This window comes from Amblyraja radiata, chromosome 6 (assembly GCF_010909765.2).
Source record: "Amblyraja radiata isolate CabotCenter1 chromosome 6, sAmbRad1.1.pri, whole genome shotgun sequence".
NCBI lineage: Eukaryota > Metazoa > Chordata > Chondrichthyes > Rajiformes > Rajidae > Amblyraja > Amblyraja radiata.
In genome coordinates, this window is record NC_045961.1 from 78,412,557 (window position 1) to 78,436,892 (window position 24,336).

At 43.7% G+C, this 24,336-nt stretch overlaps 1 protein-coding gene across 1 annotated transcript in view; it reads left to right on the plus strand.

The window, feature by feature from the left end:
- The window catches only part of klhl1 (kelch like family member 1), a 203,423-nt gene that overhangs the window by 19,096 nt on the left and 159,991 nt on the right, over positions 1 to 24,336 (plus strand). The window contains exon 2 of the mRNA XM_033023035.1: positions 14,382 to 14,518. Within this exon, the coding sequence (XP_032878926.1) occupies positions 14,382 to 14,518 (137 nt within the window). The remainder of the gene's footprint in view (positions 1 to 14,381; positions 14,519 to 24,336) is intronic.

The window sequence follows — 24,336 nt, forward strand, 5'->3', positions numbered from 1 at the left end:
TAAACCAATATCTGCAGTTCATTACTACACATGGTATGTAAAGGCTCCCCATTTGGCCCGTATGTAAGTAGTTCCAGGGTTTTGACCATGGATTGATGAAGGAATGGGCAATGTTGTACCGTTAGTATGGCGTGCAATCATGCACCTGCTGCCATTTTTTTCCAGATGGCAATTGAAAAATAAGTTTGCGTCACCCTTAACTTTTTCCTTTACCCCATACCCTTTCCTTCTTTCAAATTCACTGTCAGCATTCACTCCAAAGAAACCCATCATCCTCTTTGCCCTTGAAAATACTAAGGGTGACTACCACAAGAAAGCAGTATCTGCCATCAAGGATCCGCACCATCTGTATTCTGTGCCCTTTACTTGCAGCTACTGTCGGGCAGGAGATACAGAAGGTTCAGAAACAGCCACTGTATATTCCTACAACAATCGGGTTCCTAAACCAACCCTTACAACCCTAATCCTACCTTGGGAATGGAACATTACAGGCAATCTGTTGATCACCATGAATTTTAAAAATTTGTTTAATACTAATGTTTTAAGTAATAATGTAGGAATAGCCAACATATTTTCATGTCAGCATGGTGCATGACTTGGAGGAAAGCTTGGAAACATTTCAAGCTCGTTATTTTTTGGCACCGTTTTTCTTAGTTTCTTTTTTTACTGCCTGGCAGAGTTTATTATGTTATGTTTTATGCTTTGTCTGTGTCTTTGTGCCTGTGTTGTTGCTGCTGCAAACAAGATGTTGATTGTACCTGTGCCTGACCATACTTGTGCATATAAAAATATACTTGAAATGGTTTAATGGATATTTATTGTCAGAATTGCAAATAAACACTTTTTGCTTGAACTCTCTGAAGTGCTTTGAGATAGTGCTACAAATTAAAGCTGCAGCACACTGCTTATGTTGATAAGTGTATGCGTCAAACGTGTGAGACTTTAGTGAGGTAGATGTCCGTAAGGCTGTTAGTTAATGAACTCTCGTTGGGAGTGTTAAAAGCATTATGTTAGAAGCAATTTGAGCACTTTCACACCACGTAAAAGGAAGTCAAAGTAGAAATGTGTTTAATACTTTGCTTGACCTGTTAAAGTGATTCAACCTTTTCTGACACTGTGCAAGAACATTTTGCATTTGCTGCTTACTATATATATATCCCCTAGTGGAGTCTTTGGTAAAACATATGCAGTACACCCTTTACAAAAATAGTTCATTACTAGACTAAGTGGGACCCGTTGGGTCCCAGCATCACACAGGAGGGATGGTCATCCAACGCAATATTCCACCTCTCCACCAATTCTAATATTGGTGGCCAGTTTGGGGGGGGGGGGGGCTTTCTGGAGTGCTAGTATGGGTGTTGTGGGCTGAAGGGACTGGTTCCCAGAGGGCTAGTATGCAAATTGTGCGCCAAATGGATTATTGGGCTGGCGTCTGTCAATCAAGCCTGTTGTGCTGGCAACTCACTTACTCTCGGCTGGTGGGCTGGTAGTTGACTCACGGCTAATCCTTGAAATTCTATTTCAAGCAGGGTATAAGCCCACCAAATTCAAATGCAGTTTCTTACCACTTCTAGCAGGGTGCAAGGCCACCAAATTCTTCATCAGAATGGGGGTATCGCCTCAGCGCAGAAGGAGAAGAGGAGGGAAGAGACTGCAGCCCTAAGACTTTTGCCTCCATCACAGTGAGGAGATGTTGGGTGGACTCACTGTGGTGGATGTTAATATGTGTTTATTGTTGTTTTTTATTGTATTGTATTATATGTATGACTGCTTAAATTTCGTTCAGACTTCGGTCTGGATGACAATAAAAGGCTATTCTATTCTATTCTATTCTATTCAAGTGCAGTTTCATACCATTTGAAGTAGGGTGCAAAGCCACTAAAGATAGTGAGTTTGCAGTGGTGGCGCGGCTCTGGCTGCAGCGGCTCTCCGGCAGTCCTGTTTGTTTTGTGTTTTTTGGGTTGTTTATTTTCGTTTTGGTTAGTCTAGTTTTGGTTTTTAGTTTGTGTTTTGGGGGGGGGGGTTGAAACGGGGCTTGCTGTCTCTCCCTGCGGGGGAATGCGACTTTTTTGTCGTATTCCCCTTCTCTGCCTCCATCTGCGCTGAGGCCTAATGGCAGAGCTGGCGACCTCGAGGCTCAGGAGGCAGAGCCCGCCAGGACTCGCACTGAGCTCGCTCCCGTGAGGACGGCCCGGCTCGGGGCTGGAACAGGGCTTCCGTGAGGGGCTGTGACGGCCGGCCCGAGGAAGGAACGGTGCTCCCGTCGGAGTAGCCGAGCTCGGGGAGGTACGGCGTTCCCAGCCTGAGGGAGGAGCGGCGCCCGGTCGGGGCGGCCCAGCCTGAGGGAGGAGCGGCGCCCAGTCGGGGCGGCCCAGCCTGAGGGAGGAGCGGTGCCCGGTCGGGGCGGCCCAGCCTGAGGGAGGAGCGGTGCCCGGTCGGGGCGGCCTGGCGCGAGGGAGGAGCGGCGCCCGGTCGGGGCGGCCTGGCCCGAGGGAGGAGCGGTGGCCTGGCGCGAGGCTGAGACGGTGGCAGTACTCACGTGAGGGCGCTCTGGCTCGGGGCTGGAACGATGCTCCGGGGGCTGGGACGGCAGTTCTGGTGGCGGTGGCCTGAGACCGGGGGTTCGGCCGCGGGCCAGCGGCTGCGTCAGCAGGTCTGGTGAGCGGCAGCTTCGACTACCCCGGGCCGCGGTATTTGAGCCGCGAGGACAGGTTTTAACATCGCCCGGGGGGTATCGCCTCAGCGCAGAAGGAGAAGAGGAGGGAAGAGACTGCAGCCCTAAGACTTTTGCCTCCATCACAGTGAGGAGATGTTGGGTGGACTCACTGTGGTGGATGTTAATATGTGTTTATTGTTGTTTTTTATTGTATTGTATTATATGTATGACTGCTTAAATTTCGTTCAGACTTCGGTCTGGATGACAATAAAAGGCTATTCTATTCTATTCTATTCTATTCAAGTACCATTTGAAGTAGGTTGCAAAGCCACTAAAGATAGTGAGTCGTGACCTCTCCCTCCTCCATCTTGCAGAGACTGAGCCACACCCACATTTCCGGGTTTTATAACCCCACCCCCCATACCGGAAAAGGTGTGGCTTTCATGGAGTGATTGACAGGAGAGAGATTCTCAACATTAAAAAAAAAACTAATAACAATTTTATTTTTCATTGATGGGAAGAATTCTCTGCACCTGCTCAGCGGAGGGGGACTGAGTAAGATGGCCAAAAATCACAGCCGTAAGTGGTAGCGTTTTATCTAAAATCAATATACAGTTCAAACAGGAAGTATGTGCATTTACAGTAGTGCCTTTTAACTTCAAGTCAAAGCACCCAAGCCACCATTTGTAGTAAGTAGTGCCTTTCAACTTCAAGCCAATGCACCCACGCCACCATTTGCAGTAAGTAGTGCCTTTCAACTTCATGCCACCATTTGCAGTAAGTGGTGCCTTTCAACTTCAAGCCAATGCACCCAAGCCACCATTTGCAGTAAGTAATACCTTTTTAACTTCAAGCCATTGCATCCAAGCCACCATTTGCAGTAAGTAGTACCTTTCAACTTCAAACCAAAGCAACCAAGCCACCATTTGCAGTAAGTAGTGCCTTTCATAGACAGACAGACAGACAGACAGACAGACAGACAGACAGACAACTCCTCTTCACAATCCCATTTTGAAGGCTGAGACATTAATCAGGGCTCTTGATTTATTATTATATGTGTGCATCATACAGTGAAAATGATCCACTTCTGAACTTTGTGCCAAATCACTTCTCCGTGCCCTTTTTGTAAGCATATTTATTTGCAAAATTAAATGCAAAATTCATAATGCCGGCACCACCATGTTTGACGCTTTCATCAAGTTCAAAGTCCCGGCCTGGCCAAGTGTAAGCATGGTGTCCTCCGCTACTGTTCCACCACTTTAGGCTGCGTCTGGTCCAAGTGCACAGCCTCTTGGATCAGCAGCTGGTCCAGCCAAGCCCCAGGCTGTTGCAGAGCCTCCAGCGGCCCGCTCCCACATCGAGGCATTGCACAGCCTCGCGCAGCCAGTTGGCTTACTGGCCCTCCGTCAGACTTCTTCCACTCTGGGCGGGTGAGCCGGGACTCCAGGTGAGTTTCCGGTTTGCGGTGCGGGCCCTCGATCTGTGGCAGGTGAGCTGGGCATTCCTGGTGACTTCTGGTCTACATCGTGGGTCCACCGTCTGCGGCTGGTGAGTTGGACCTAGTGGTGGGCAAGTAAGTCCCGCCCAGTCTTCAAGCCGCCAATCTCCGGTAATCTCCCGCCGCGCGTGCGGCTTCCCGGGACCTTTCCACTCCAGTGTGCTTGATCATTGCTGCCTCTCTGAGCTGCAAACTGCAGCAGTGAAGGAGCTCGAGTCCAGGTGCAAGTGGGATCCTCTGTGAAGAGGCAGCATCTCCTCCATGATGTTGCTGCCACCATTGATTTATTCCTTTATATCTTTAACAACATGCTCTGGAATTTCATCCCTGAACGCGGTCTTTTCTTTTACGGCCTTCCACATACCCCACTTTTCAATAAGCTTTTTGGTTGCTGATCCTGATGTGTCATTCTTTGGAGCAACATCCACTTTTTGCCTGAACTCTCTGAAGTGCTTTGAGACATTGCTACAAATTAAAGCTGCAGCGCACTGCTTAAGCGCCTCTCACACTTAGGTGATTTTTTAGGCAACTGCCGCAACTGTCATAGTCGTTGCTGGTCGCCGAAAAACCAGCAACTGTACGCCCCTACGACATACACCAGTGCATACAAAAATATTATAATAACATTAAAATTTAAATTATCTATAATATAACTTTATTGGAATTCACCAATGTCATCACCGGCAACTACCTACATCATCCTGACGACAGCACCTACATCATGCTACATAAGGCTACATCAGGCTACCCCATTGGCGTCAAGACAATGGCCGCCGAAAGGTTTTGAATATTTCAAAATTCTGTGGCGACCAGAAAGACTACGACTCATTGGGAAACTGAGGAGATCATACAGGCGTCACCCCGGCGAATATGTGGCGACAGCTTAGTCGCCTTATTGGGACAGGCCCTTTATGTTGATAAGTGTATGCCAAAGTCAAAATTTTATTTGTCACATGCACCCGAATGCGCAGTGAAATGAATTTTCCAGCAGCGTTACACTTAAAAAGAACACACAATACAAAATAAGATTTAACAAAAACATCCACCACAGCATTGTTCACTGTTGTGGAAGGCAACAAAGTTCAGCCAGTCCTCCTCCTTTGTTCACCCGTGATAGGGGCGATAAACCCTCCGTAGTTGTCGCTACGGATGGTCCGATGTACAGGCCCTCTCATCGGGATGATCAAAACTCCGACGTCGGGACGGTCAAACACACTCCGCGGCTTAACCGTATAACCATATAACAATTACAGCACGGAAACAGGCCATCTCGGCCCTTCTAGTCCGTGCCGAACACTTACTCTCTCACCTAGTCCCCTCTACCTGCACTCAGACCATAACCCTCCATTCCTTTCCCGTCCATATACCTATCCAATTTATTTTTAAATGATAAAATCGAACCTGCCTCCACCACTTCCAATGGAAGCTCATTCCACACAGCTACCACTCTCTGAGTAAAGAAGTTCCCCCTCATGCTACCCCTAAATTTATGTCCCTTAATTCTCAAATCATGTCCTCTTGTTTGAATCTTCCCTACTCTCAATGAAAAAACTTATCCACGTCAACTCTGTCTATCCCTCTCATAATTTTAAAGACCTCTATCAAGTCCCCCCTTAACCTTCTGCACTCCAAAGAATAACGATCTAACTTGTTCAACCTTTCTCTGTAACTTAGATGCTGAAACCCAGGCAACATTCTAGTAAATCTCCTCTGTACTCTCTCTATTTTGATGACATCTTTCCTATAATTTGGCGACCAAAATTGTACACCATACTCCAGAATTGGCCTCACCAATGCCTGTATAATTTTAACATTACATCCCAACTTCTATACTCAATGCTCTGATTTATAAAGGCCAGTACACCAAAAGCTTTCTTTACCACCCTATCTACATGAGATTCCACCTTCAGGGAACTATGCACAGTTATTCCTAGATCCCTCTGTTCAACTGCATTCCTCAATTCACTACCATTTACCATGTACATCCTATTTTGATTTGTCCTGCCAAGATTCAGATTCCGATTCAGATTCAATTTTAATTGTCATTGTCAGTGTACAGTACAGAGACAACAAAATGCATTTAGCATCTCCCTGGAAGAGCGACATAGCAAATGATTTGAATAAATAATAATAAGTGATAATAAGTGTCCGGGGGGTGGGAGGGTGATTGGCAGTCACCGAGGTACGTTGTTGAGTAGAGTGACAGCCGCCGGGAAGAAGCTGTTCCTGGACCTGCTGGTTCGGCAACGGAGAGACCTGTAGCGCTTCCCGGATGGTAGGAGGGTAAACAGTCCATGGTTGGGGTGAGAGCAGTCCTTGGCGATGCTGAGCGGCCTCCGCAGACAACGCTTGCTTTGGACAGACTCAATGGAGGGGAGCGAGGAACCGGTGATGCGTTGGGCAATTTTCACCACCCTCTGCAATGCCTTCCGGTCGGAGACAGAGCAGTTGCCATACCATACTGTGATGCAGTTGGTAAGGATGCTCTCGATGGTGCAGCGGTAGAAGTTCACCAGGATCTGAGGAGACAGATGGACCTTCTTCAGTCTCCTCAGGAAGAAGAGACGCTGGTGAGCCTTCTTGATCAGAGTTGAGGTATTGTGGGTCCAAGAGAGGTCATCGGAGATGTTGACTCCCAGGAACCTGAAGCTAGAAACACGTTCCACCTCCGTCCCGTTAATGTGGATGGGGGTGTGCGTGCCGCCCCTGGACTTCCTGAAGTCTACAATGAGCTCCTTGGTCTTCTTGGAGTTAAGGGCCAGGTTGTTGTCAGCGCACCATGCTGCTAAGTGCTGGACCTCCTCCCTGTAGGCCGACTCATCGTTGTTGCTGATGAGGCCAATCACCGTTGTATCATCTGCATACTTGATGATGGTGTTAGTACCATGTACAGGTGTGCAGTCATAGGTGAAGAGGGAGTAGAGGAGGGGGCTCAGCACACAGCCCTGTGGAACGCCGGTGTTCAGGGTGAGGGTTGAAGAGGTGTGCTTGTCTAACCTAACAGACTGGGGTCTGTTGGTTAGAAAGTCCAGTATCCAGTTGCAGAGGGAGGGGTCGATGCCCAGGTTACCGAGTTTGGTGATCAGTTTTGATGGTATAATGGTGTTGAATGCTGAGCTGTAATCGATGAACAGCATTCTTACGTAAGTGTCTCTGTTGTAGATGTAGCACCTCACACTTATCAGCATTAAACTCCATCTGCCATCTTTCAGCCCACTCTTTAAAATGGCCTAAGCCTCTCAGTAGACCTTGAAAATCTACTTAATTATCCACAACACCACCTATCTTAGTGTCATCTGCAAACTTTCTAATCCAATTTACCACACCATCATCCAGATCATTGATGTATTTGACAAACAACAGTGGACCCAACACAGATCCCTGAGGCACCCCACTAGTCACTGGCCTCCAACCTGAAAAACAGCCACCCACCATTACTCTCTGGTATCTCCCATTCAGCCACTGTTGAATCCATCTTAGTACTCCACCATTAATACCCAACAATTGAACCTTCTTAACCAACCTTCCATGTGGAACCTTGTCAAAGTCTTTACTGAAGTCCATATAGACACCATCCACCGCTTTACCCTAATCAATTTCCCTAGTAACCGCTTCAAAAAATTCAAGAAGATTAGTCAAACATGACCTTCCAGGCTCAAATCCATCTTGACTGTTCCTAATCAGACCCTGTTTATCCAGATGATTATATATATTATCTCTAAGTATCCTTTCCATTAATTTGCCCATTGCTTGGAGGTCCCGAATGGACACTTTCCTACCGGATACCGTGGCTTCAGGATGCTATAGGCTGCAGGCCGGCGGTCGGAGGTCTTCTCTGGTCATCCCCGGCTAGGGATCCCAGGCTCCGAATGGTAAGTCCATGCCACGCCCATGGCTAAAAGCGCCGCAGACCACAGCCCCATGGTGCCAAAGTCACCAAGCCAGCGATTGGAGCACTCCTCTCTGGCGACCCCGGCAAGGGTTCACCCGCTCCGTGATGGAAAAGTCCACGCTGCACCTGCTGCTGATGCTCCGGGCCCAACTCCGGGAAAGGACACTCTAATCCATGCTGTTAGGCCGCGAGGGAGGCGACATGGAAAAAGTCGCCTCTCCGTCGAGGAAGCGACCGAAAGCGGTTCCCCCCTTTTTCCCCCCCACCACCCCCCACACACGACACACCAAGAGACACCTAAATTAACATTAGACACAAAAAACGAATAAAAAGTAAAAATAACGAAAACGCTGCTGGCGGGGCAGTCGACTCGCAGCGCCCCCACCGACCAATGTGTGTCCACCGACCAATGCATCAAATGTGTGAGACTTTTAGTGAGGTCAATGTCCGTAAGGCTGTTAGTTAGGGAACTCTCGCTGGGAGTGTTAAATGGATTATGTTAGAAGTAATTTGAGCACTTTCACACCACGTAAAAGGAAGTCAAAGTACTTTGCTTGACCTGTTAAAGTGATTCAACCTCTTCTGACACTGTGCAAGAACATTTTGCATTTGTCACTTACTATATATCCCCCAGTGGAGACTTTGGTGGATGGCCTCACTTAAAATTCCCTACTGGGCAAAGTAAATGCTTCCTGGAGACTTTCAATTAATTCACTTCTAGGAGGTTAGTCTTGAATAACACATACAAAATAAGTTCATCATTACTCCTCTTCACAATCCCATTTTGAAGGCTGAGGCATTAAGCAGGGCTCTTGATTTAGTTTTATATGTGTGCATCACAGCAGTGAAAATGATCCACCTCTGACCTTTGTGCCAAATTACTTCTCCGTGACCTTTTTAAAAGCATCAGAGATTTTTAGAGGTCAATCAATATGTTCATCTGATGTGAAATTGTGACAAGAGCAAACAGTCACATTTTCCTTCTGGCTTTTCAGAGAAGTCAAACTAATAACATTGTCAGCCTCCAAGCCTTACTGTTATTTGATCCAACAACATGGTTCAAGTAGATTAAAACTCAAGGTGCAAAGGTTTATATCCAGTCTAGTATCTGCTTGTCATCTTTTGAGCATTGACACTTTTGGGGCGGATTGCCTTTTAGAGATCTTGAGAAAGATGATTCTGTTCACTGGAGTGAATAACACATTGTCCAGTCTTAAACCGAGGCAATAGTTTTATTCCTTCCTTTATTTACTTGAACATGACTCTAAGTTTTGAATGAAGTAGGCAGAAATGCAAAAGGATCATTCACTTCTTTTTTTTATCTGACTTTGTATATTTTGTCCTTGGTATCTGGAATTTAAATTTATTGTAAAGTTAACCGTGTAACATTTGACCATCAATGCAGTGCAGCAGAATCAGAGCAGCCTAGGTGAATTGCTACAGTCCATTTTGTGGATGTGACTCAGGGATTCTGATGTTGAATGGTATGAAATTGGCTAATGGCTTGTTTTCAACTATTGTGAGTGATTAGTAATTACCTAAAGTCGTTTCAGCTGGTGACCAGTTGGAAAAGCACAGTGGAGCACAGTTCTATTGAAAAGTAAAGCCCCCTGTCCCACTTTCCCGAGTTACTCACGAATTCTCCTGAGTTTTCCCCTTGATTCAAACTCGGGGAATGTCCATAGCGAGTCCGTAGATATTTCGTAGCGGCTCGTAATGCCAGCCGTAGGTATTCGGGGCATCAGGTAAATCGGGATATATTTTTCAGCATGTTGAAAAAATAATGTTTAATTCAATTTTGTAACAAAATTGCTCTTTTTGAGTCTCGCTGTTGTATTTATGATAGCAATCAGAGGGATGAATGCTTACATTAGGTGATTTTATCAAGATTAATGTTAAGCCCCTGTCCCACCTTCCCGAGTTACTCACAAATTCTCCCGAGTACCCTACGGCTGGCATCTCCGAGTTTGAATCAAGGGGAAAACTCGGGAAAATGGGACAGGGGCTTAACATTAATTGTGATAAAATCACCTAATGTAAGCATTCATCCGTCTGAGTGCTGTGATAAATACAACAGGGAGACTCAAAAAGAGCAATTTTGTTACAAAATTGAATTAAACATTATTTTTTAAATATTAATTAAATTCCTTAAATTGTTTAAATTCCTGCTCCTTGTCTTTGAAGTGTCATTAAAATTCCTGCAAAACGTGAACCAAAGAGCTGAATTCCAGAGTTGAGGTGATTGTGACTGCTTTGGCATCAATGCAGCTCATGTGTGTGGCTGCAAGGCATCCAGAGCAAACTGGCAACAATGGACATCAAATGAAACAGTCTCCAGGTACTGAAACCATACTTCATGCAAAGGAAGATGGTTGTGATTGTTTGAGATCGTTCGTAACTTCCTGAAGATACCGATGCAGGACTTCCTCAGGGTTATGTCCTAAGCCCAACCTCTGCAGCAGCTTCATCAGTAACCGTTCTTCTGTCATAAGAACAGTAATTGAGGACATTGATTGATCATTGCCCAGTGTTCAATTTAAATCACGATGCCTATCTATGCTAATCCTACTTTCCTGCTTTAGGCCATATTTCTCACGCCTTTCCGATTCAATACCTCTTCACCAAAGCACCTGCAGATCATTCCATACAAAAAACTAGGACCTCAGATCTCCTTTAAATTTCTCCCCTCTCACCTTAAACCTATGTCTTCTAATTTTAGACTCTCCCCACTCTGGGGAAAAGACTCTGACAATCTACCTGATTTATATACCTGATAATTTTGTAAATTTCTATAAGGTCACACCTCTGCCCCCTACATTCCACGGAGTTCAAGTTCAAGTGAGTTTATTGTTATGTGTCCCAGATAGGACAATGACATTCTCTCAATGAATAGGATAAACCCAACCTATCTAATCTGTCATAACTGCAGCCCTGCATCCCAGGCAAAATCTTGGTGCATCTCTTCTACACGCTATCCAATGCTAACACATTCTTGGGTAGTGTGATGAACACTAAAAAACTATACACAATGATTCAATTGTGGCTTGACCATTAAAGGTGTAATGTGATAACTCTCAATCTTATACTCATGACGATTAGCATGTTGCATTTACTACCCTATTTACCTGGGAATACCCTGCAAGTGTTTGTTATCATGACTTGGAGAAAATTGCATTACTTTATCAAAGACAGTATGTTAACGAAGCATTCCTAATTCTCCAATCTACCCCATGTTGTCCATTGCAATTCTATCTACATTTTATCTGTAACTGTAACACTATATTCTATATTCTGTTTAATTTCCCTTTTTATTCTACCTAGCATACTCATAAGTGATTTGATTGTACTCAAGAGTAAGAGTGTTTTATTGTCATATGTCCCAGATAGAACAATGACATTCTTACATGCAGAATTTCTCATGTATGGTATGATTATGCTCATGTGCAGTATGATTGCACCTATGCATGGTATGCTCTGCCCAGATAGCAAGTAAAACAACCTCACTGTATCTAAATACAAGAGACAATAATTTTAAATTATACCAATAACCATAATGAAAATTTCCAAATTGCATCATTTCTCTAATCCACTCTGGAACATTTTAATCCCATTACAGCATATCCATCAGTTCCAAACAGCAAGTCCAATGTGCTACTAACTACTTGTGTACATGCTCACGTACGTATATCTGAACCAAAATTTCAGATTAGGGTTGAGAGGAGATTTGATAACAACACACCAATGTGCAGCCAGGTGGAATAAGTAGAGAGAGACAGTTTTGTTTAGTGACAGTTCAAAGACAAGGAGCAGGAATTTAAAGATATAACCTGAAAATACATAGATGAGGCAAGAGGAATGGAGATGCGATCTGGAATTCAGTGCCCATAAGGGTGATTGAAATAGAGTTGTTGCCTTCAAATGGGTATGAAATGGCACATGAAAGTGAATAATTTGCAGAGCTATTGGGAAAGCACAGGGGAGAATGACTGAGGAGTTTGGTTTATTGGAATTGGTATAAAGCCTATCGGCATAATGGCCCTATATGGTGGAAAAATCACCACATATGAAAAAAAAATTGCAGACAATGGAAATCTAAAATAACAAATATTAAGTGTTAGAAACAATGTGCTGGTCAGACCACATCTGTCAGAAGCAAAACAGTCAATGTTTTAAGTCAAAGATGTTTCATCAGTAGTGGGAAGGAGATGAAAGGAAGTTCTCATGCAGGGTCTCGAAATGAAAATCAACTATTCTTTGTCTATCAAAGATGTTGCCAGACCCACTGTTGTCTCTGATAGAGTAAAGCCAGGATGGTAAAACCGTGGAGATAAGTTGTAAACAACAGTAGCCTGGTCCTCGAGTGAATGGGAGCAGTATAGAGAGTGAGAAGGTGAATACATGTCCATAGATGAAAGAATAGTGAGTGTAAAAATTATCTTGCTATTATTGCCTCTCTGAAGCTCCAGTCTCAATCCACCATTTTCTGCTTACTTGAAGGAAAGTGTTCTACTTGATCTCGATCTCTGAGATCAGGGGCTCAGGAAGTTGGCCACTGGTTTAATCTGGATTGATCTGAGAGGTGGAGGGAAGTAGGGCAGTACCCTGTAAACAACAAAGAGGGAAATTAGGAGAGCTGGGAAATTAACTGACCATCAGGGAAGAAGAAGGGTGGGTCAGCAGGCAGGGGGCAGAGGTCAGGAAGTTGTGCAACTCAGCAATGTACCTTTAACGACATTTTTTCCAGGAGTGCCCACGAACAGGACAGAATGATCAAAGTCTCCTGTAATACTCCATAGTGAGTGTTGCACAGAGGACTTGTGTCATGGAGTCCTAGAGAGATATAACATGGCAACCTGTCCTTTGCCCCACTGACCCTGTCACCCATCAAATACCCATTTTTACACTGATTCTACCCAAAACCATTATATTCTCCTTATATTCCGCTCTATAACTACCCCCCTCCTCCTGATTATACCATTCGGCTACATACCAGGGGCAGTAGCCAATTAACCTACCACCAATGCATTTTTACTTTGTGGGAAGAAAATAGAGAACCCCGAGGCAACTCAACAGTTCTGTGGTGGTGGTGCGTCTGCGTCTGCAACTCGCCTGCAGTCTGTCTGTCTCTCTCCCTGCTTTGTCTTATCGTTAATGTTAGATGTATGTAATAGTCTATTTTTAGTCATGTATTATGTAGGGGTTGGTGGGAGTGGGTGGGGAAACTTTTTTAAATCTCTTTCTTCAACGGAGATGCAACTATGTTTCCATGTTGTATCCCTCTTCGCGTTGCGGCCTAACATCGAGGAGCTGGGCGACCTCCAGCAGGGATCGACCTTGAGGGCTCCGGTCACAGAGCCTTTGGACTCGTGGAGCTGGGTGAATTTCGGAGGCTGTGGTGGTGCTGCGATTGTGGCTGTAACTCGACTTTCGGAGGCTTTGGCCATTTGTCCTTTGGTCTGTAACATTGCTAGCTCGCAGGTCCCTGGTTGGTGACCAACTTTTCAGGAACTCCAGCCGCAGCAACTTCGTCCGCCCAGAAGCGCAAGGCTTGAATCGACCCGTTCGCAGGACCTTTCATCGCCTGCCGTGGTCGGCAGCAGGATGTTCAATTGCCCGATATCTTCAATATCAGCTGCCTCAATTGCTTCGACGCAGCCGTTTTACTGCCTGATCGGGGGAGAAGAAGCAAGAACGAGATAAGACATTTTTTAACCTTCCATCACAGTGAGGAAGTGCCTGGAGGAGAATCACTGTGATGGATGTTTATGTTACTTTTGCATAATTGTGTTTTGTTTGCTTTTTATTGTTATGACTGTATGGTAACAACATTTCGTTAACATTTTCTTTTTTGAATGACAAATAAATTCAATTCAATTCACAGGGTCACAGGAGAACATGCAAACTCCACGCAGGCAGCACCAGAGGGCAGGATTGTCACCCAGTGTGGCCTTAATGCAGCAGAATGACACTAATTCAGGCATAAAAATTGCTTGTTGCTGAAATTTGTTTGTTGAATTTCATGATTGATATAGTTTAACCCCAAAATGTATTTAAATTGACTTTAAGTAAATAAAAGTTCAATGCAATATAATTTCAGGCCTTCATTTTGAATACATTAAATAAATAATGCTCAATGTTTAACACTGTAGATATACAAATTTATTAACTTCCTTTCCAGCCAATGTATTTCTTGCTAGCACTTAAATTATCTTAAAAAACAATCATAGCTCACGAGTTGTGCCTTTGTTTTGTTTTGAGTGGATTCTTTCAGTCAACAACTCAACTAATTAAAAGGAATTAATTAAACTCAATCCTTGTTTTTCTTGTTTCTACAGACTCGTCCTCAGTGCTGTTTCAGACTACTTTGCTGCCATGTTTACAAGTGATGTTTGTGAAGCCAAACAAGAAGAAATCAAAATGGAGGGCATAGACCCCAGTGCACTATGGGATCTTGTCCAATTTGCATACACAGGTAAGGTTAGAGGTACAAAAATATCAACAAAATGTGATGGAAATGCTCACCAAGTCAGGCAGCATCTGTGGAGGAAGAAACATTTTGACGTGCCTGTCAATGGAAGATGACTTCCCCTGTCTGGACTGATAGGGTTATGTGGCATGGTTTCCGGATAAGATGTTGGATATTTAGCACTGAGCTGAGGAAAAATTCCTTCTCTGTGAGAATTGCGAATCCTTGGTATTCTTTTCCACATGGTGCTGTGATTGCACATTGGTCAATATTCAATGTCAAAATAAATAGATCTTTTGGAATTTGGGGTAATTGGAATATGGGGATTATCTGGGAAAGTGGACTTGGGACCCAGAATCAGGCACAGACTTGTGAAATGGTGGAGCAAGCTCAATGGCCTCATCCTGCAAGTCTGTGTTCTTATATTTAGGATTAATGGCCTTCTACCGTTCCTGATGAATGCTCGACCTAAAACACGAACTCCCTCCATTGAATGCAGCCTGACCCATTGAGTATTTTCAGCATTTTGTTTACTTTATATGTTCATTTTCTTGCACCTACAGTATTTAGCTTTGATGGGACAAGAATTGGTTTGTACTAAAGATTTGACATCACTGGGGTTGGTTAATATTCAATAACATTAACAATTAACATTGGCATGGTGACACACCAATTAGTGCTGCTACCTTACAACATTAGATTTGATCCTGCCCTCTGGTGCTGTCTGTGTGGCGTTTAAATTTTGCTGTCTTAAATATATTTCAAATTATAGTCACAAAGTGATAGAATATGGAAACAAATCTACTGGTCGAAAGGGACCAAATCAAACAATTATTTACCTTCATCCTGTACTTATCCCATTTTACTCAAGTTTATTTCACTAACCCACTAATTTTGAGCTATTATCAATGGCCAGTTAATCTATAGGCCTGCATGTATTTGGGATGTGGGAGGAAACCGTAGCACCCAAAAAAACCCATATGGAACATGGAGAAATATATAAACTCCAGGCACAGTCTGATAGATAGATAATTTATTGTCACATGTACCATGAGGTACAGTGAAATTCTTTGTTTTTGCAAACACGGTACACAAAAGAGTCACCACAAGGCACAGACAAAGTTAAATATTGTTGGTCCCTTCTTCGAGATTTTAACAATCCTATCCATATGTTGACAAGACATAGGAGCAGAATTAGGCCATTCAGCCCATCAAGTCTATTCTGCCATTCAATAATGGGTGGTCTATCTTTCCCTCTCAATCCCAACACCTGCCTTCTCCCTGTAACTTTTGACAGCCTTATTGCCTTATGAAATGGTGCATGAAAGATAATTATTCATAGAACTATTGGGAAAAACCAGGAGAAAGCGACATGACTCTTTCTATTGTGGGAAGTCCCAGTGCTTACAAATTATACCGGGGCATTCGTACAGAGCCACAGCTGCCTCTTATTGATGACATTCAACCCCCTAAACACTGATGCTCCTTTGTGTGGCCGATTTGACCAATAGATCTGTCTCCATATTCTATCACTGTGACTATAATTTGAAAGGTATTTAATACAGCAAAGTGTAAACTTCACCCAGACAGCACCAGAGATCAAGAGCATCCCTGAGTGTTCTTTTAAGTTAGTGGGGAAAAATTGTACCAGTAATTTAAGAAAATGCTAATGCATTAGGCCTGCTGCCCCTTAACAACAGAAGATAGACACAAAAAGCTGGAGCAACTCAGCGAGACAGGCAGCATCTCTGGAGAGAAGGAATGGGTGACGTTTCAGGTCGAGACCCTTCTTCAGACTGAACATCCACCCATCAGTCAAAATACCTAATCATTCAGTCAATGCTGGATTGTTGTTTGTGAGAGCTTGCCACATTCAAAATAGCTATATTTCCTGCATTACCATCAGTATATAGAAAATGTAGCAACGTAGTAATGCCTGACTGCACTTCAAAGATTGACACTAAGGTCTTTTGGAATACTTGGAAGGAAACATTAATGGCGCTTTTTCACGGGGCGACTTGACGCAAGATGTAACCAGAGTGAAGTGGTCGTGGTCAAGCAGGATATCACACGATATAACGTGGTGTAGATAAAGAGTTCCCACGGTACTCGGCATTTCCGTTATTTGTGCGAGTGACTTGTCCGTCTCCCGAGCTTTCCCGTTAAATCTTGAATGAACATTGTGAATTACACGTGGCACAAATGATGTCACTTTTTTTTTCACACACTATAAATATCCTCCCTTGGTTGAATTGGCTCATTTGGAGACATGCCTATACTAAGTAGTTTCGAGTACAGGATGGTGGTTTTTTTTCATTGACGCGCTGTATGCAGCAGCCCACTATGTGCATCGAGGACGCTTGCGTGAAGGCAGAAGGGAGAGATTAATTAAAAAGAGAATTAAGAGGAAGTCTCACTGGGTGTGAAAGAGCAAAGAGGCCATCTCTGCGCTTACTACAATTCACAATTGGGGAATGTGCCGTGGCAGGACAGCTATATTGATGGGTAGCCGACCACAGGAACACTACTGCATGTTAGCAGAAATGCATAGCAAATAAGCTGACTTTCTAGTGTTGTCCTCTGAAAAGTGCTTCCTATAAGATGTTCGTCTGCAAAACCTGCCATTTAGCACATTGCATTGTCCCTTTTAATGCCTGAGTTTAGGCTTGTTGCGGAGGTTAATGAATATAATGGGTTTAAAATAATCTAGCGTGCCTCATTTGTTGATTTTCGTGTTTGCGAGGCCCTTTTATACACTAATGTTTGGTGTGATGCACCTTCTCTCAATATGTGCAAGAAGTCGTCTTTTTATATTGTCAAATAGGAATAAAGACTTTGTCTCACATTTACCGTGCTGATTGGCTTATTTTATTTTCTACCGAGAGGTGAAACTTTCAAACGTTTAAATAGCTCAACAATTGATGGACCTGAACACTCAAAAATGAAACTTAATGAAAATGTGATTATATCACCTCCCTTCAACTATTTTTTTTTCAGCATGAGAGGGATTATAACATTAGAGACATTCATCTTGTAGTGATGTGTTAATGAAGAATTGCAGACATAAAGCTGATAGTAAAAAATATATTTATTTAACTATGAGGTAAACAAGCACTGACAATCAAACTGCTGAGGTAAAAGCTTTATCACACTTCAGGCTATCATAAAATGTGGAGCCACCAACAGAAACAAAGTAGTGCCCAAGAGGAAAAGACACACATATTAACATACAGACATTTACAGCAAACCCAATCTGTCGAAGATTGACACAAAAAGCTGGAGTACCTCAGTGGGACAGGCAGCATCTCTGGAGAAGGGTCCATTTTGTGTCTATCAGTCATATCAATTTGCATGCAAATCTTTGATCTTAAACTCATGGTCCAGTTTTGCTGCACAACGTATTATACAAGTTCACACCAGTGTAATATCCGTGCATAACATAACACAATCAATGCCTATCACTGCTGCTGTCCTAATTCCCCATTTACTCCCCCAATTCCCCATTTACTGGTGCGCTCCCCTAATTCCTCATTTACTGGAGCGCTCCTCTAATTCCCCATTTACTGGTGCGTTCCCCAAATTCATCATTTACTGGTGCCCTCCCCTAATTGACCATTTACTGGTGCGCTCCCCAAATTCACCATTTACTGGTGCCCTCCCCTAATTGACCATTTACTGGTGCCCTCCTGTATTGTTCTATTTTCTGTAAAATCACCCTTCCCATTCCCAGATTTAAAGCTGGGCTGGGATATTAAAACACACGCAGACAGGGAATTTTGGAACGGCGCAGCGGCACAATAGTGGAGTTGCTGCCTAACCCAGAGATTAGTGCGGGTGTCACAGGTTATGGGGAGAAGGCAGGAGAATGGGGTATGAGGGAGAGATAGATTAGCCATGATTGAATGGCGTAGACTTGATAGGCCGAATGGCCTCATTCTACTCCTATCAGGGAGAGTTAGATTTCGCTCTCAGGGCTAAAGGAATCAGGGGAGATGGGGAGAAGGCAGGATGGGGTACTGGTTTTGGGTGATCAGCCATGATCATAGTGAATGGCGCTGCTGGCTCGGAGGGCCAAATGGTCTACTCCTGCACCTGTTTTCTATGTTTCTAAAGCCACACCATCATCTCTCATGGATGGCCGGATGCTAGCCACAAGGTAACCTCTAACAACCTCTCTCTCCTCCCATTTCTTACCCTTCCCTCGCCCGCACCTCACCCCACCCCACCCCACTGCGGCCCATCTAGACTCGCACCTCTTTCAGCCCTCCCCTCACCCCTCTCACCCCCCCCCCCCCCTCCCCTTCCGGGTTTACCATTCGCAGGAGTTCCCACGGTAACCGCAAGAGTTATTACGGATATCGCACGGATATCGCACTGGCCACTACGTTCATATAAAGTTGCAATGCTCAACCACAAGTGTACAAGTCACTCTTGGAGAAATTCAAGCTTGCTTGAATTTTCTCCCGAGTCACCAAGTTACACGATTACCTGCCGTTAGCGCCACGGTGGTCCACGGTGGTCCACGAATGCCGTACTGTTATCGCACGAGGTTCCCACGATGTTAAACTTTGGTTAACTCTTGCGTCAAGTCGCCCCGTGAAAAAGCTGCTTAAAGGTCTGATGAAAATTGACATATTTTTAGAACAGTAGGCTCCAGTGAGAAAGAGAAGCGAGAGTCAAATGCATTGGTCAATGAATAGCTTTGTAAAGTGTTCTATAAAAGCAAGCTACTTCATTTTGACTTCTAAATGTATCTGTTGTAATAATCCATGGCATGTAATAGGACAGTTAGCATTGGAGAGAAGATTAATTACATTGGAATTAAAGATGTGTCTTGATAGTGTAATGTAAATGGTTTTACAAGTCTTTAGTTCTGCAGTCCAACACAATTTTCCTACTTTAACCATCATATTTTACAAAATATATACACATTAGACTGGAAGGTGTGTATTGCTCTGTAGCAGTTCACAAAAAAAGACTCTTGAAGGACTTACAGATTTTGGAAATGTGATTACATTGTGCATAATTCATGAATGGTGATTACAGAAGCTGGAAACACATCCCTGTAACTGAAGAAACCAAAATATACAAGGAGCTTATTGCCAGCACAAAATCCCATCAGAGTTATATTTCTCCAGAATTGATACTTGCATGTAAGCAAAGCAAAAGTTGCAGCATTCAAGCAGTATTGGATTTAAATTTTGGCTTAATCTAATTAACCTTGATTTACTTTGGTACTATAAACTGTTCTGTGCAACCTATGTTTTATATAATGCTTTTTTAATATATATTTTATACAATACTCAAGTTACCAGTCTTGAAGAATACAAACAATTACTTTCGTGTTCATCAGTCTTCTGGCCTTGCAAGATACTGCAAATCTCTCATGTGTTCAATGAATTAAAGTTAAATTGAGCTGTAAGAACAGTTGCGAAAGGAAATATTTGATAAGTGCCAAAGATAAAAAAAAAACCTGTACTGACTTGATAAGAAGCAGAGCATGAATTGAAGCACTTGCTGGGCTTACAAAAGAATCAAAGAGATGGCTTTGAAATTAAGCTGCCAAACTACTGCCCTTCCTGACAAAGAGTCAAGTTGAGGTTTCTTGTGCACGTGCTACTTCTGGAAAACGTTAATGAATACTTGAAAGCAACATGCTAGAATAAATGTGATTCCTTTAATCTCATGGTAGGAAAAAAATAGCACAAAAGAGAAGTTATTCCCTATCCTGTAAACGTTACTTGATCTGTTATTGATGCAAAATGTTTAAAGTCAGTATATGTATAAATATTGTATAGTCATTTTGTACAAAATTTGAATTGTATCTGAATAGTTTAGATTAAATTCCAGCCTGTTCATCCAAGTTTGGTTGAACAATGGCCTGCGTTTTGAATAAATTACTGCTTTGACTATTTAATCCAATGTTAGTTTTGCATTTGGCACTTGCAATCTTTTTTAACTGAAGCCAGATATACAAAACTAGTGTTATATTTTGAAGAAAGAAAGACACATCATGCTGGAGTAACTCAGCAGATTAGCCTATTTAAGTACATTCTAGGTTACATTTTGGGTTGGGACCCTTCTTCAGACTAATTGTAGGGGAGGGGGATGGGAGGGCGGGAGAAAGCTGATAGAGAGAAGGGCCAGGACACAACCAGGCAAGTAATACGTGGATTCAAGTATGGGAATTTTTGAAGGTTGGATACAGGTATGGGGCAGATGGTTTGACAGAGGTCAGAGATGAAAAGACAGAAGGTGTGAGACAAACGGATTGAAGAGTTGTGAATTGTGAAGCTAGAGGAAGGAATGTAGGGAGAACGGAAGGGGAGAAATAGGTGTGACTTATACCTAGACTTATAAATAGACGCTTGCAGAATTTGGGAGCCCAGGGACACGGATGGAGCCTCTGGCTGCTACAACTGTGGCAAGTGTGTCCAGCTTCAGCTCCTGAAGCACCGTGTTGGGGCACTGGAGAAGCAGCTGGATGACCTCAGGGACATCCGTGAAAACGAGAGTTTCCTGAACGGGACCTACAGTGAGGTTGTCACGCTGAGGATACGGGAAGAACGAAGGTGTGTGACTCAGAGAAAGGGTGGTAACCGTGGAGTGCAGGAGACCCAGGTGGCTGTGCCTAATGAAAACAGGTACGCCCTCTTGGGAACTGTGAGGGGGAGACGAGGTCTCCAGTCCGAGCGACGGACACGTCGGTGGATCCAAACCTGGAGATGGGACTCGACCGGCGAGACCAACATCAGGCAGAGCCATAGTGGTGGGTGACTCCATTGTCCGAGGAGCAGACAGGAGATTCTGTTGTGGCAGACGAGAAGCGAGGATGGTCTGTTGCCTCCCTGATGCCAGGGTTCAGGATGTCACAAACCAAATTTAGAACATCCTCGCGAGAGAAGGTGAACAGCCAGCAGTAGTTGTGCACATAGGCACAAATGACGTCGGGAAGAAGAGGAAGGAGGTCCTCCAACATAGAAACATAGAAAGTAGGTGCGAGAGTAGACCACCAGGTCCGTCGAGCCCGCACCGCCATTCGCTCATGGCTGAACACTAAACAGACACACTTACCCACAAACAGTAGACACAAGACACAGAACACAAGACACTACCCTCCCCTTTATACCGCTATCACCCCTTTCCACCCCAAAAACCTCGTGATCTCCTGGGAGAGGCAAAAAACCGGATAAAAACCCAGGTCCAATTCGGGAAAAAAATCCGGGAAATTCCTCTCCGACCCCAATCCAGGCGATCGACACTTGTCCAGGAGATCACTCAGGTCTTACTATACTAACCATACCTAGGTCCATATCCCTGCCCTCTCCCCGTAGCCCCTTATCCCCTTGGCAGCTAAAAAACCATCTATTTCAGTCTTAAATATATTTAAAGTTTCTGCTTCCACTGCTCCCTGGGGCAGTGAATTCCATAAATTAACCACCCTCTGGGTGAAGAAGTTCTTCCTCATCTCCGTTTTAAAAGAGCCCCCCCTTATTCTGCAACTATGTCCCCTAGTTCTAGTTTCCCCGATCATTGGGAACATCCTCGGTGCATCCACCCGATCAAGGCCCCTCACGATCTTATATGTTTCAATGAGATCGCCTCTCATTCTTCTAAACTCCAAAGAGTAGAGTTCCAGCCTACTTAACCTTTCCTCATATGTCAATCCCCTCATTGCAGGAATTAATCTTGTAAACCTTCGCTGCACTGCCTCCAGGGCTAGTACATCCTTTCTTAAGTATGGACCCCAGAACTGTACACAGTATTCCAAATGTGGTCTCACTAATACTGTGTACAGCTGCAGCAAGACCTCCGTGTTTTTATACTCAATCCCCCTAGCAATAAAGGCCAAAACTCCATTGGCCTTCCTGATTGCTTGCTGCACCTGCATACTAACTTTTAGTGATTCATGTACTAATACCCCTAGATCCCTTTGCGTTGCATTACAACGCAGCTCCTCCTCATTTAGAAAATAACTTGCCCTATCATTTTTTTTCCCAAAGTGAATGACTTCACATTTATTAGTATTAAACTTCATCTGCCAAGTTGTTGCCCACTCACCTAGCTTATCTATATCCTTTTGCAGACTCTTCCTATCCTCCTCATCCCCTACTTTTCCTCCCATTTTTGTATCGTCCGCAAATTTTGATATATTACACTTGGTTCCCTCCTCCAAATCATTTATATAAATTGTGAACAACTGGGGTCCCAGCACCGACCCTTGCGGAACCCCGCTAGTTACCGGTTGCCATCCCGAGTATGAACCATTTATCCCCACTCTCTGCTTCCTATTTGTTAGCCAATCCTCTACCCATGCTAATATATTACCCCCAATCCCATAATTTTTTATTTTTAGCAATAGTCTCTTATGTGGCACCTTGTCAAAAGCCTTTTGGAAGTCCAAGTATACCACATCCACCGGTTCCCCTTTATCCACCCGGGTTGTTACTTCCTCAAAGAATTCGAGCAGATTCGTTAAACAGGACTTCCCCTTCACAAAACCATGCTGGTTCTGTCCGATGAAGTCATGTTTATCCAAGTGCCCCGTTAGTGTTTCTTTAATAATTGTCTCTAACATTTTACCCACCACCGATGTTAGACTAACCCGTCTATAGTTACCCGCCTTCTGTTTACTTCCTTTTTTAAATATAGGTGTTACATTGGCCATTTTCCAATCCACTGGGACCGTTCCTGCCTCCAGGGAGTTTTGGAAAATTATCACCAATGCATCCACAATCCCCACCGCTATCTCCCTCAAGACCCTTGGATGTAATCCATCAGGCCCAGGGGATTTATCCTCCTTCAGTCTCATTAATTTCCCTAATACCACCTCCTTCGTGATCTTAATAGTATTTAGCTCCTCCATTTCTACCACCCCCTGTTTATCCAGCGTTGGAATATTTTTTATGTCTTCTATGGTGAAGACTGATACAAAATACTCGTTTAATGCCTTTGCCATTTCCATGTTCCCCACCAACAACTCTCCAGTCTCACCCTCCAATGGACCAACGTTCACCTTAGCCACCCTTTTTCTTTTTATATAGCTATAAAAACTCTTACTATTAGTTTTTATGTTGTTTGCTAATTTCCTTTCATAGTCTATTTTCCCCGTCTTAATTAATCTCTTAGTTATTTTTTGCTGACCTTTAAATGCTTCCCAATCCTCTACCCTCCCACTATCTCTGGCTACCTTATATGCCCTTGCCTTCAGCCGAATACTATCCTTTATGGTTTTACTGAGCCATGGCTGACTGTTCTTACCCTTACCCCTTTTTTTCTTCATAGGAATAAATTTTTCTTGAAGGTTATACAGTAGACCCTTAAACGTACACCACTGCTCATGTACCGTCTTATTCTTGAGTCTGCTATCCCAGTCAACTTTGATCAGCTCATTCCTCATACCTTCATAATCCCCCTTATTTAGACTAAGCACCCTAGCCTGAGTTTCAACCTGCTCCCCTTCTATTTGAATATGGAAATCGACCATATTGTGGTCACTTGTTCCCAACGAGTCCCTAACTATGACATTTTTAATTAATCCTGCTTCATTACACAGGACCAGATCCAAGATTGCCTCCCCCCTTGTCGGTTCTGTAACATACTGTTCTAGGAACCCGTCTCTAATACATTCTATAAACTCTTCCTCTAGTCTACCCTGCCCAGTTTGGTTTGCCCAATTAATATGAAAATTGAAGTCCCCCATGATTACAGCAGTTCCCTTTTTACATGCGTCAACTATTTGCAGATTTATGTTCTGACTAACAGCGTCACAGCTATTTGGAGGTCTATAAATTACACCCACTAGTGTTTTTTTCCCCTTGTTA